Source organism: Ammospiza nelsoni, chromosome 24, assembly GCF_027579445.1.
Source record: "Ammospiza nelsoni isolate bAmmNel1 chromosome 24, bAmmNel1.pri, whole genome shotgun sequence".
Classification (NCBI taxonomy): Eukaryota; Metazoa; Chordata; class Aves; order Passeriformes; family Passerellidae; genus Ammospiza; species Ammospiza nelsoni.
Window position 1 is genome coordinate 5,693,248 of NC_080656.1, and position 12,514 is coordinate 5,705,761.

The 12,514-nt window shown below is 45.9% G+C and overlaps 1 protein-coding gene across 4 annotated transcripts in view; it reads right to left on the minus strand.

The window, feature by feature from the left end:
• Positions 1 to 12,514, minus strand: part of ARHGEF12 (Rho guanine nucleotide exchange factor 12) — a 92,602-nt gene that overhangs the window by 36,808 nt on the left and 43,280 nt on the right. For all 4 annotated transcript variants that reach the window (XR_009419966.1, XM_059488479.1, XM_059488478.1 and 1 more), the window contains 7 exons: positions 6,222 to 6,320; positions 4,948 to 4,997; positions 4,175 to 4,232; positions 2,571 to 2,749; positions 1,544 to 1,621; positions 1,208 to 1,327; positions 70 to 204 (listed from right to left, as the gene is read on the minus strand). Coding sequence is in view for 3 of the 4 variants with exons in the window: in XM_059488479.1 (XP_059344462.1) it covers positions 70 to 204; positions 1,208 to 1,327; positions 1,544 to 1,621; positions 2,571 to 2,749; positions 4,175 to 4,232; positions 4,948 to 4,997; positions 6,222 to 6,320 (719 nt within the window). In the remaining variant the exon portion in view is untranslated. The remainder of the gene's footprint in view (positions 1 to 69; positions 205 to 1,207; positions 1,328 to 1,543; positions 1,622 to 2,570; positions 2,750 to 4,174; positions 4,233 to 4,947; positions 4,998 to 6,221; positions 6,321 to 12,514) is intronic.

Here is a 12,514-nt window from a genome sequence, read left to right on the forward strand (position 1 = left end):
TCCCAGTCTCTAACACCAATCCAATAGAACAGGGAAATTTTTTCCCTATGAAAATCTTTTCAGACTCACATCAGCAATGTCACTGTTGGGTCTGGAGGGGCTGTCACCACTGAAATCCAGTTTGCTGCCACTGTCCCCACTCTCTGCCTCGCCCTCGCTGATCTGCAGCGACTCTGACACAGACCTGGAGGACAGGACTCCATCCTGCAGAGATGAAAGCAGAATATTTCAAGAGATCATCCTTAAAAATCAACTCCTTCAAAAGCCAGGCAGCTCACATTACTCATAAAACCTTTAATTTATCTAGAAAAGGCTGCAGTGCTTTTCTAAGAGAAAACAACCACACCAAATTTTCAGCACTTTTAACACAGGGGAAAAGGGAAAAATGACACAGCCTAAATTCTTTTCTTTTTCAAAAGTGAAAACAAAATTGTTTAAAAAGCTTCCAAGAATGACTTCATGGGTGTATTTTAAGTTGCACTGACAGATAATAAACACATCATTGCTTGCACTTGTTCTTCAAAGCAGGTTTTTCAGAGATGAGAGCCCAGTGCAAAACGCACTCCACATTAAGATGACAGCACCAACTTCAAATCCCAGCTGCAGAGGGAGCAGCCTGCCTGTCCCAGCAACTGCAGCTTGGGAAGACTGGACAGAGCTAGAGAATAAAGCAGGGATTTATTAAAAGGATCTCCTCAATGGATCCACCTTGGGCAGCACAAGAGCCCAGCCAGGGCTGCACCCAAGATGAACCAAAATGGTCAAAAAATGAACCCAAAATGAACCCAAATGGCCCCAAAATGAACCCAAGATGACACAAAATGGCCCCAAAATGCACGAGCGCTCCCGGGGTCTCTCCCTGGGATCAGTTCTGCTCCGTTTGCACCTTGCAGTTCATTGTCCCATTCCAGCTTTAGCCCAGGCACTCCCACCCTGCTTGTTTTTCTCTCTGCAGCCCACGGGGTTTGTGCTCCTGGGCTGAGATTTGGGTCATTTGTCCTTGGTGCCCAGCTGGAGCAGGAATTGTTTTGTGTCCCTGCTCTGTGCACAGAGCTCAGCATCCCCTGATGTGAACCCAGACCCACACACTAAATGAGCACAGAATGTGAAAATTACAAAACCCAAAACCTGAGGCATCCTCAGAGCAGCATGAACCCCCTGGACCATGCCTGGGAGCCCTCCCCAGAGCAGACTGAGCCCAAATTACCTGGGTGCAGCCCGTGGCCTTGGAGAGCTGCTCCTGCAGCTGAGGAATGTGTTTCTTTGCCTCCTGGATCTCCTTGAGCAGGCGGGTGGACGGGGTCCGGCTGTACTCCTCCTGCAGGTCCTGCAAAGGAATTGTTTGTGTCTTTTAAATTAACACCTGTACACCCAAAGAGCTGCCACACAGAGTCTGTTTTGCTCTGACAATAAATTAATGATAATTAAATTAACAAATAACAGATAATAAATGAAGTCTGGTTTACTCTGATAATAAATTAAATTAACAACCCCTCTTTGCATCACTTCCCCCAGGTCTCTCCAGCCTGCACAACTCCAGTACCTGCAGCCTCTCCTGCTCCTTCTGGAGCATCTTCCTCAGAATCTCCACCTTCTGGTTGTGGACAATGTTATTCTCCTCCTAGAAGTACAGAGAGATTAAGGTTGGGCTTTTTGGGCATAAAAGCAAAATGGACATGCACATTTTTCACCCACTTCTTACAAACAGGCTCTGAAAATCTCTGTGAGAAGCAATTCAAATTTCCAACCCTATTCTATGTATTCTTTCTTAATTTTGAACAGCTATAACAGTATAAAAATTGTATTTCTATTATCTCAGATAGAACTGCATATTTTTACTTGCAAATTTTCAGATCTCAGATAGAGCTGCAAAATCTCAGATAGAACTGCAAATTTTTACTTGCATTTTCTTAAGTGAACAAATACCCACAGACAGGACAACAGGAATTCCCAAATTCTTACTTCACCATACAAGGAGCACTCAGCAGTTTAGGAACAGGGGAAGAGAATTCTGCTTGGTGGAGGGAAAAAAGGCTAAAAGTCATCCCCACCTGCTCCTGCTCAGTGTCAAAATCATCATCCTCTGCTCCAAATTTCCAAACCTACCCTGGGTATTCTTTCTTAATTTTGAGCAGCTCTAACAGTATAAAAACTTGTATTTCTATTATCTCAGATAGAACTGCATATTTTTACTGGAAAATTTTCAGATCTCAGATAGAACTGCAAAATCTCAGATAGAACTGCAAAGTTTTACTTGCATTTTAATTACCCACACACAGGACAACAGGAATCCCATTTCCAAATTCTTATTTCACCATACAAGGAGCACTCAGCAGTTTAGGAACAGGGGAAGAGAATTCTGCTTGGTGGAGGGAAAAAAGGCTAAAAGTCATCCCCACCTGCTCCTGCTCAGTGTCAAAATCATCATCATCCTCTGCTCCAATGATCTGAGTCCCCACTTGGGACAGGGGAGCTCCAACACTGGGCTGGGAAATATCCCAATGCCAATTTGAAGTGTAAAAAAATAAAAATTCAGGCCAAAACCCCCCGAGTCCATTTCTCCACCTTACCCCCATGAGCACTGGGCTGGTGATCCTCTCTGCATTCCCTGACGTGCCAGGCGAGTGGGGGGATGCCATGATGGGAGGCATATGCCCAAAAGCTGCCAGCTCCACGTCAGAATCCGCCAGGGGGATCTGGGGCGACCCTGGAGGGCGCCCCTGGACAGTGAGAGCTACATAGGAACCCGCTGTGGGGACACAAGGACAGGCACAGGTCACACACACACACACGGGGACACTGCCGTGATTCTTGATGTCCCTCACCCTGCAGACACAACTCACACCATTCCTCCCCCAAGCTGAGCCTGAGAGCGCTGCCTGCTTCAGAAATTCCAGATATTCCCAAAACTTCCGTGAGAATCAGCCCTCACAAAGCAAGCAGCCAAATTTCCAACCCGGCAGGTTAAATTTGCAGTGCACACGCACAAAATAAACCAGCAGCATCTCCTTCCTCATGGAAGAAAATCCACCAGGAAGGAATTTCTTGTTGTGCTATGAAGGCATCACACAGCAGTGCACAGTAAGTGCTGCATAGCTGTGGTATTTAAGAGATACCACATTTAAGAAAATCTAAGTGTTTAAGAAAATATCTCCTTCCTCATAGAAGAAAATCCACCAGGAAGGAATTTCTTGTCGTGCTATGCGGGCATCACACAACAGTGCACAGTAAGTGTCTGCCCAGCTGTGGTGTTTAAGGTGGAAATATCTCCTTCCTCATGGAAGAAAATCCTCCACGAACATATTTCACACAGAAATCACACTAAATGCCTGCCCAGCTGTTGTATTTAAGGTGGAAATATCTCCTTCCTCACAGCAGAAAATCCACCAGGAAGGAATTTCTTGTAGTGCTACGCAGGCATCAGACAGAAACGCACAGTAAGTGCTGCACAGCTGTGGTATTTTAGGTGAATTAATTTTTTAGAAAAAAATCCACCAGGAAGGTGTTTCCTGTAGAGCTGTGCAGGCATCACACAGAAATCACACTGAGTGCCTGCCCAGTTGTGGTATTTAAGTTGAAAATATCTCCTTCCTCATACAAGAAAATCAACCAGGAAGGAATTTCTTGTCGTGCTATGCAGGCATCACAGCAATGCACAGTAAGTGCTGCACAGCTGTGGTATTTAATCCAATTTAATTAATTTATTTCACCTTAATTAAGGTGAAAATATCTTCTTCTTCATAGAAGAAAATCCACCAGTAACATATTTCCTGCAGAGCTGTGCAGACATCACACAGAAATCACACTAAGTGCCTGCCCAGTTGTGGTATTTAAGTTGAAAATATCTCCTTCCTTATAGAAGAAAATCCACCAAGAACATATTTCCTGCAGTGCTGTGCAGGTATCACACAGAAATCACACTAAGTGCTGCCCAGCTGTGGGATTTAAGGTGAAAATAAAGCACCCAGGCAAGGTTTGGTGGCAATTCCAACATTAAGTTAAGGAGAAGCTACAGGAGAATGTATCAGCTTACATTCAGGATGTCAAAACCATTTCAGTTTCACTTCCCTGTTTCACACACTCCTTGATCTCTCAGCATTGGCCTCACCCTTGGCAGGGCCCTTAAAATGATGCCTGTCACACTTTGAAGGTGACAAGAGCCACCTTTACTTACACTTGATCAGCTTGACCACCTCCAAATGGTTCGAGTGCGTTACCAGAGTCCCGTTCACCTGGCAGGGAGCAGAGAAAATTCAGTGTTTGCCTCCCGGTTTCCAAGCAATTCCACACATTCCAGAAGAACAGCAGCATTTTCTTCTCCCCCATCTCCATTACTGCCTCTTTCAAGACATTACCAGATAAATTATTTATCCTTCTAACAGTTTATCTCAGTGAGCAGAGCTCTGCAAAAGGAAAGCTCTGAAAGAACTCAAGCAGGCTGACAAACAAAAAAAGGGCAATCCATCTCTGCCTGGGCAGGAAAACAACAGGGTAGCTAATTTAATTCATTAATTTCAATGCCTGCTTGCAGTCCCAGCTCCATCTGTGTCAGGAGCTGCTGCAGCATTTTGCAGCAATAGTTTACAGAGTCTTTTAAGTCACTGACTTGATTTCTTACTTGCTTGGGACTAAAAAAGAACATGGATGTGGGAGCAGTTAGGGGAGAAAACAACAATTCAGGCAGGCTGTTTATTTACAGATCATTATTAACAACTCTGCTTTGCTTCTCTTCCCTGCCATTTCTGGTTTTATTGTATTTGTGATATTTGAGCCTGGCAGGATGCAGAATTTGTCCATAAAATTCTGAAATGAGGATCTGGAGGAGAGTCAGAACACTGGAGCTTAGACCATTCCTAATGCAAACACATCAATGTTTTGGGTTTTTTTCAGAAAAAGAGCTCATTTAGGACAAAGGAGCTATTTCTCTCCCCATTTCAAAGTCCTTACCTTGATAATTCTATCACCTGTCTGCACTCCAGCCCGCATGGCTGCTCCATCTGGAGAGACAAGAAAGCACTCAGTTCCCGTTTCAGTACAATCATTTAGAGCAAAAATGGTTTTATGACTTCTGTAAAACATGCAAAATACTCCTGCACTCAGCCAAGCTTCCTCTCTCAGTAAAATCTCTGGGTCTAGAGCAGTTTTGCTTTCACCTGGCACTGGATCCCACCATGTCCCATGGAGCCATTTCCTCCCCTGGGATGCTCCAAACCCACCAGATCCCAGATAAACCAGGGTGGAAAAGACCTTTGAGATCACCAAGTCCACCCTGTGACCTGACACCTCCTCATCCCCTAAACCATGGCACCAGTGCCACGTCCAGTCTTGTTTTAATCACATCCAAGGATGGTGACTCCAACACCTCCCTGGGCAGGTGATTCCAGTGCCCAATCCCTCTTCCAGTGAAGAATTTTCCCTTGATGTCCAACCTAAACTTTCCCTGGCACAGCTTAGGGCTGTGTCCTCTCATTCCCTCAGTGGCTGAAGATTGAGAGGAATAAACTCACTGCTCAACCCTGACCTTGCACATCCCTTCCCAAGCTGCAGCAGGAATCTGGGAGTTTTCTGCTGCAGCTCACAGTCATTTCCAGGAGTTTGGAAGTTTTCTGCTCCAGCTCAGAGCAATTTTCAGGATGTCCTGGCAGGTTTGGGGGCTGCTCTCACCTTCCTTGACAGCAAAAGCAGCGCCACATCCCTTCCCAAACTGCAGCCACCCCACCTGGAGTGTTTGGGAGTTTTCTGCTGCAGCTCACAGCCATTTCCAGGAGTCTGGGAGTCTTCTGCCCCAGCTCAGAGCCATTTCCAGGAGTTTGCAAGTTTTCTGCTCCAGCTCAGAGCAACTTTCAGGATGTCCTGGCAGGTTTGGGGGCTGCTCTCACCTTCCTTGACACTGAAAGCAGTGCCACATCCCTCCCCAAACTGCAGCCACCCCACCTGGCAGGAACCTGGCAGTTTTCTGCTCCAGCTCACAGCCATTTCCAGGAGTTTGGGAGTTTTCTGCCCTAGCTCAGAGCCATTTCCAGGAGTTTGGGGGTTTTCTCTTGCAGCTCAGAGCCATTTCCAGGATGGCCATGGCAGATTGCACATCCCTTCCCAAGCTGCAGCAGGAGTTTGGGAGTTTTCTGCCCCAGCTCACAGCCATTTCCAGGAGTCTGGGAGGTTTCTGCCCCAGCTCAGAGCCATTTCCAGGATGTCCTGGCAGGGTTGGGGGCTGCTCTCACCTTCCTTGACAGACTGCACGAAGACGGGGTTGTCCCCGCTGACCGTCAGCCCGAAGCCGTTCTCATCCCGCTGGATCACCACACACCTCTGCACCAGGCCTGGGGACACAGGGGCGCCACAGGGAGGGCAACACACAGAGACACAAGCCAGGCATCAGTCCAAAACCTTATCCTCCCAGATAATCACACAGAGCTCAAAGGAAAGGGGACAACACGGCACAGAGGAGAGACAGGAACAGGGCGGCAGTCCAGAAATGGAGAGGGATGTCAAGACAGGTCAAGCTTATTGCTCCAGCTACACAAAAGAGAGATGCAGACAGCTCTGGCACATCAGAAACAACCTGAGGGAAAAGCAGCTTTTAAAGAAGAGCAGCAGTACCCACACCAATGAGCAGGATTTCTTTTGTCTGCATTAATAGTTCAGGAACACCTCACAGGTTCTGCAGGCTGCTCTAAAACAGAAGCACAAATCCCTCAGAGTAATATGAAAGGGTTGGGCTAAAACAGATTTATTGATCAGGAAAATTCTCACAATTCTCAGCCAAAATCTCCTCCTGGGGCACCTTCTGCTCCAGGTGAAATGCTGCACAGAGCCAGAACAGCAGAAGTGAGTAAGTACAAGCCATATTTAACTGTCCTGAGCAGGATTTCTGAAATAAAGACCAGTCCAGGGCCAAAATCCCAGGAGATGAGTTTGAATGTGCCCCTCCTTTAATCTGCTGTGAGGCATCAAAGACAACTTGTTTTGTTTCCTGGTATACTCAGCATAACGTGAACACAAATGCAGAGATAAATTCATTGAGTAGGTGCAGCATTTGGACCAGGTGGAATGCTGGGGATGTCTTTTGTTCCCCTGGAAATGGAACAAGGGAAAGACAAAGCAGTCCTGGCCTATGCCTAGGATCACCTGCAGAAATCCTCCCACAATGGAGCCCTCACCCTGAAAAGTGCCTTCAGGAACTCTGGAAATGCTTTCCAGGGTGATTTCCATCACCTTTATTTCTAACAGATTGCTTTGCTTTTCTATTTCTAAAGGCACAGCAGGTAAAGTTCCTGCACTGGCACCTCGAGAAAGGAATCAGAGCTGTCCCAAACCAGTGCAGCAGTTTTGTTTGGTGTGCAGGGAACAGGGGGAATTGGGGAGATGCTGTCCCAGCCAGACTGGCTTTTCTGGAATGAGCTTTAAGGTATGAATGGGAGCAGAGCAGGGAGTCATCCCCTGGCTCACACTGCTCCCAAACCTCCTTTCACTGCTCTGCAGCAACTCCCCATGGAAATGAGCAGCCCCAAGAGCCAACACTGCCTGCCCAGCCAGTCCTGCCCTCCCTCCAGCGTGGCACCGATGAAAATGGGTGTGGGAGCAGTGGAAAAAATATTCCAGGGCTTCTGCAGCACCATCACATCCCAGGAATTCCCCTCCTGCCAACAAAGCAGGGGACAGCTGCTCTGCAGGGCTGCGGAGGGGATGGGAAGGAAAATCAGGAAAATCCCCCCACCTTCCACCCCCTGTGCACAGGGAGCCCTGAGGAAGGAGCCTCTCCCTCTGCACCTCCCCTGCTTTTATATGACCAAAGCTGCTTGAAGTCTCACTTCCCAAGAATGCTGCCCGGGGCTGGGGTGTGGGAATCGGGGCTGTTTGAGAGGAGCAGCTCCTGAGCAAGGCACCAAACTCAGCTTTTCACTCACAAAGACTGGCCTTGGTTAAAGGGTAGCTAATTTAATTCATTAATTTCAATGTCTGAAGTTGAGTCTGCTCTGCCACTGGATTTCTTTTTCTCCAGGAGAAATAATCCTTGGATTTACTGATAAACTTCCTCTGATGCCAAAGCAGTGCCCACACCACATAAACTGACCTGGCAGAGGATAACTGAATGTAATTCAAGTTGATTCAAGTTAAACTCTTCAGTCCACAAGCTTCAGCTGCACCCAAGACCACCTCATAGATTTAGAATGGAGAAACAACTGGAATTAGGACAACTCAAGCTGAAATTAGTCCATAATTGCTTTTTCCTGTACTTGTTTTCTTCAGATAAGGGACACTTAACCCTTCTCCTAATCCAATATAAAAGGCTGGAATGAGGCAGAGGAGATAGCACACTTGACAGAGAGACACACTTTAGAGTGATTTTAATGAAGTTATCTGGAAGTTTTCTGGAGATAACACAGTGACCTGCAGAACTAGATCGGCTCTGATAGCACTCCCTGCCTGAAGCAACCTTCAAGTGCTTTTACTCTGCTCATTTTGAAATATCCCACCAGGATATCTCACTTTTTCCAGCTGAAACTCAGTGAGAATTACAAAGCCATCAGATTTTGTCATTGATAGTACTCAAAATAAAATAATTAATTATCTTATTCCCATTTTTGCTTTCCTTAACAATATCCTTATGTTATGAAGCGAAGAGACATCATTAACTAAGCCTTAAAATCAGTCTCTGTTTGTGTCTGGAGTGGATTCCTAAAATTCTGGAGGAAAAACCATCAATTTTAACGTTTTCTGTCCTCATGGAGATGAAATTTCCCCCAAACTCACTCAAGCCAGGAGGACAACAAAGCAGCCAAACCCACGCTGGAGTTAAAGAGGTAAAAACGAAAAGTGAAAGCAGAGAGAAAAGCTGCAAGGAAAGCTGAGAGCAGCTTCAGTAGGTGGCACTCGTCCCTCTCGCTTCTCCAAGAGCTCTTTGGGATGGTGGAAGGACAAAGCCTGCACTTCTCAAGGTCACTGACACCCCAGGGCCAAAACAATCGTCCCAAACAGCCTGGCCAGACACTTCTGGGCTGCCCAACAGCTTCTCTGGGAAGCTCATTTTTCTTTTTTCTCTTCCCTACATCCTATTTGGAAGTTATTGAACAATACAGGAATTTCTTTAGCAACAAACAGAGCGGGGGTTCACTCTAAAAACCTGACTGAGAGGATGGAGAGACCAGGATGGACCAGGCTGGGGGCAAGATGGGCCACTGGAAGCTGTCCCTGCCCATGGAATGGTTGGAAAAAAATAATTTTTAAGGATTTTTCCACCTCAAACCAGCCTGGGATTCGTACACTGTTCCCAACCATGGAATGGTTGGAACAAAAATAATTTTTAAGGATTTTTACAACCCCAAAGCAGCCGGGGAGTCCTACACTGTCCCTGCCCATGGAGTGGTTGGAACAAAAATAATTTTTAAGGATTATCCCAACCCAAACCAGCCTGGGATTCCTACACTGTTCCCAACCATGGAATGGCTGGAACAAAAATAATTTTTAAGGATTCTTCCAAGCCCAAAGCAGCCTGGGAGTCCTACACTGTCCCTGCCCATGGAGTAGTTGGAAAAAAAAAATTTTTAAGGATTTTTCCACCTCAAACCAGCCTGGGATTCGTACACTGTTCCCAACCATGGAATGGTTGGAACAAAAATAATTTTTAAGGATTCTCCCAACCCAAACCAGCCTGGGATTCCTACACTGTTCCCAACCATGGAATGGTTGGAACAAAAATAATTTTTGATGATTCTCCCACCCCAAAGCAGCCTGGGATTCCATGGGATGTGAATTCCATCTCCCAAGTGCAGTCCAAGCCTGGAGCTGAGATTTGGGAACCAAAACCTCCCCTGGGGGCATGAGGCCACCATAGGAAAATGCAGTTTAACAGAGGGGTTTGAAATGAATCATTCCGTAAACAAAAAACCCAAACCCCTTGGGGTTTTGAGAGAGGCTAAATGCTCCACTTCATTTGGGAAGCTTTTTGTCCGTGAAATATTGTCAGAAATGCTGCTCCACAAGGATAAACAGAACTTTTATAAAGGCAAATTTCTCTGGAAAAACGGAGGCCACAACATAAAGAAGACACAAAGCTGGTAAGGACTGCAAAAAAAAAAAAAAAAAAAAAAAAAAAGAAAAAAACCTGGAGAGAGTAAGTTTCAATTTCAAAACATCTCAAATCTGGAATTCAAAACAAGAACCAAAAACTTATCACAAAGTTGGAGAAAATATGTGAAAGAGTTTGTGTCAAGTCCAGGTTAATATTCAAGCCAGAAACTGATGATTGCTAAACATAAAGGAAAATATTTTTGGAGAGCAATGAAGTTGTGAGGAAAAGGAAAGAGAAGCTGATGCCTCACCTACCACGCTGAAGGGTAATTTCAGTTTGAAGTTCATTTAAGAGATGAAAACGCTACTTTGAGAAAAAGATATTTAATATCATGGGAGGTCATGGCACTAATTAGAAAATTACAGCATAACAAACTACAGTCATTCTCTCTCCCGATAACCTGAATTTTGTTGAATATACAAAGGTGAGATGGCTGAGTTACTGAATGAAAAACTGAGAGTTTTACGTCACTATAAATTAATTTCTTTACATTAGAGCAATTCCCTCCATGACCACTCTGCCCTTTCAAGCCACTCACAGACTTGAGGAAATTCTGGCTCCTGAATTAAAAATTTCAAGAGGTGAGAACAAACAGCCACCAAAGCCACTCCTCTCCTCCTGCTGTCACTCCAGCCCTCCCCATTATTCCCTTTCCAGCCCCCATCCAGTCAGCAGAGAGGAAAATATCAGTACAGGGTTTCTACTTGGAGGGCTTGGAATAGTTTGGTGCCTTCCAAAGCAAACAGCAGAGCCCTGCAGACATTCCAGAGAAACCTGGGAAAAGCAGACAAAAGGCAGGGCAGGGCAGGAAGGACGAGTGGGAGCTGCTCCCAGGCATCCTGGGCACGGGGACAACATCTGCAGGAAGCTTGGGGGAAGTCAGAGATCATGTTAGGAAGTTCTGTTTGCTTCTGGGAAGTCAAAATTTCCATTAGGGAGCTCTGTTTGCTTCTGGGAAGTCAAAATTTCCATTAGGGAGCTCTGTTTGCTTCTGGGAAGTCAAAATTTCCATTAGGAAGTTCTGTTTGTTTCTGGGCAGTCCAAACTCACATTAGGAAGTTCTGTTTGGTTCTGGGAAGTCAAAATTCCCTTTAGGAAGCTCTGTTTGTTTCTGGGAAGTCAAAATTCCCTTTAGGAAGTTCTGTCTGTTTCTAGGAAGTCAGAACTCATGCACAGGAAGTTCTGGTATTTTTTGGCAAGTCAAAACTCCCATTAGAAAGTTCAATTTGGTTCTGGGCAGTCAAAACTCCCATCAGGAAGTTCTGTTTGGTTTTGGGAAGTCCAAACTCACATTAGGAAGTTCTGTTTGGTTCTGGGAAGTCAAAATTTCCTTTAGGAAGTTCTGTTTGTTTCTGGGCAGTCCAAACTCACATTAGGAAGTTCTGTTTGGTTCTGGGAAGTCAAAATTCCCTTTAGGAAGTTCTGTCTGTTTCTAGGAAGTCAGAACTCGTGCACAGGAAGTTCTGGGTTTTTTTTGGCAAGTCAAAACTCCCATTAGAAAGTTCCATTTGGTTCTGGGCAGTCCAAACTCCCATCAGGAAGTTCCGTTTGGTTCTGGGCAGTCCAAACTCCCGTCAGGAAGTTCTGTTCGGTTTTGGGAAGCCCAAACTCCCGTCAGGAAGTTCTGTTTGGTTTTGGGAAGTCCAAACTCCCGTCAGGAAGTTCTGTTTGGTTTTGGGAAGTCCAAACTCCCGTCAGGAAGTTCTGTTTGGTTTTGGGAAGTCCAAACTCCCGTCAGGAAGTTCTGTTTGGTTTTGGGAAGTCCAAACTCCCGTTAGGAAGTTCTGTTTGTTTCTGGCACTGCCAGGCTGGGGCAGAAGGACAAACACAGAGATGTCCCAGCAAATGTCTCCTGTCATTAACCCTCAGCACTCCAGCACTCTGTGGGGAAGCAGCAGCAGGCAGAACGAGCACAGGGCTCTGGTTCTCCTGGCTGAGCTGCCTTCACACCCCCAGAATCAGCCCCAATCCCTGCTGCTCCCCGGGAGGGTGGCAGCAGCAATGAGAAGCTGCAGCAAGCCAGCTCTCCCCGAGACAGGTTTCCATCAAGGCACCCTCCAGAGGTGTTTACAGCTCCTGAAGGAACACTCTCACACCCTCAGCAACGTGACTATCATATTACTTTGCCTTTTTTTTTTTAATAACTGTGTGATTCAAAATTCCAGGGGAAACGAAGAGATCTCACAGAAAGAACAGGACACACCTCCCCAGCTGCACCAGCTTTTCCTAACATGCCTGTGTTGGTTTAAACTCCTCAGGGTTGGTGTTGTTTGGTTATTTTTTAGTGTTTCTTGCTCTGACAGCATCACTTTGTATTCCAGAGGTGGGTTAGGGAGCTGGAGCACAGCCATGAACACCTGGCAGTTTTATTGCAATGGAATGATAAAGCTGATGATTCTGGAAGAGTCACTGCATCCAAAATACCACGGAGGGTTTAGCAGC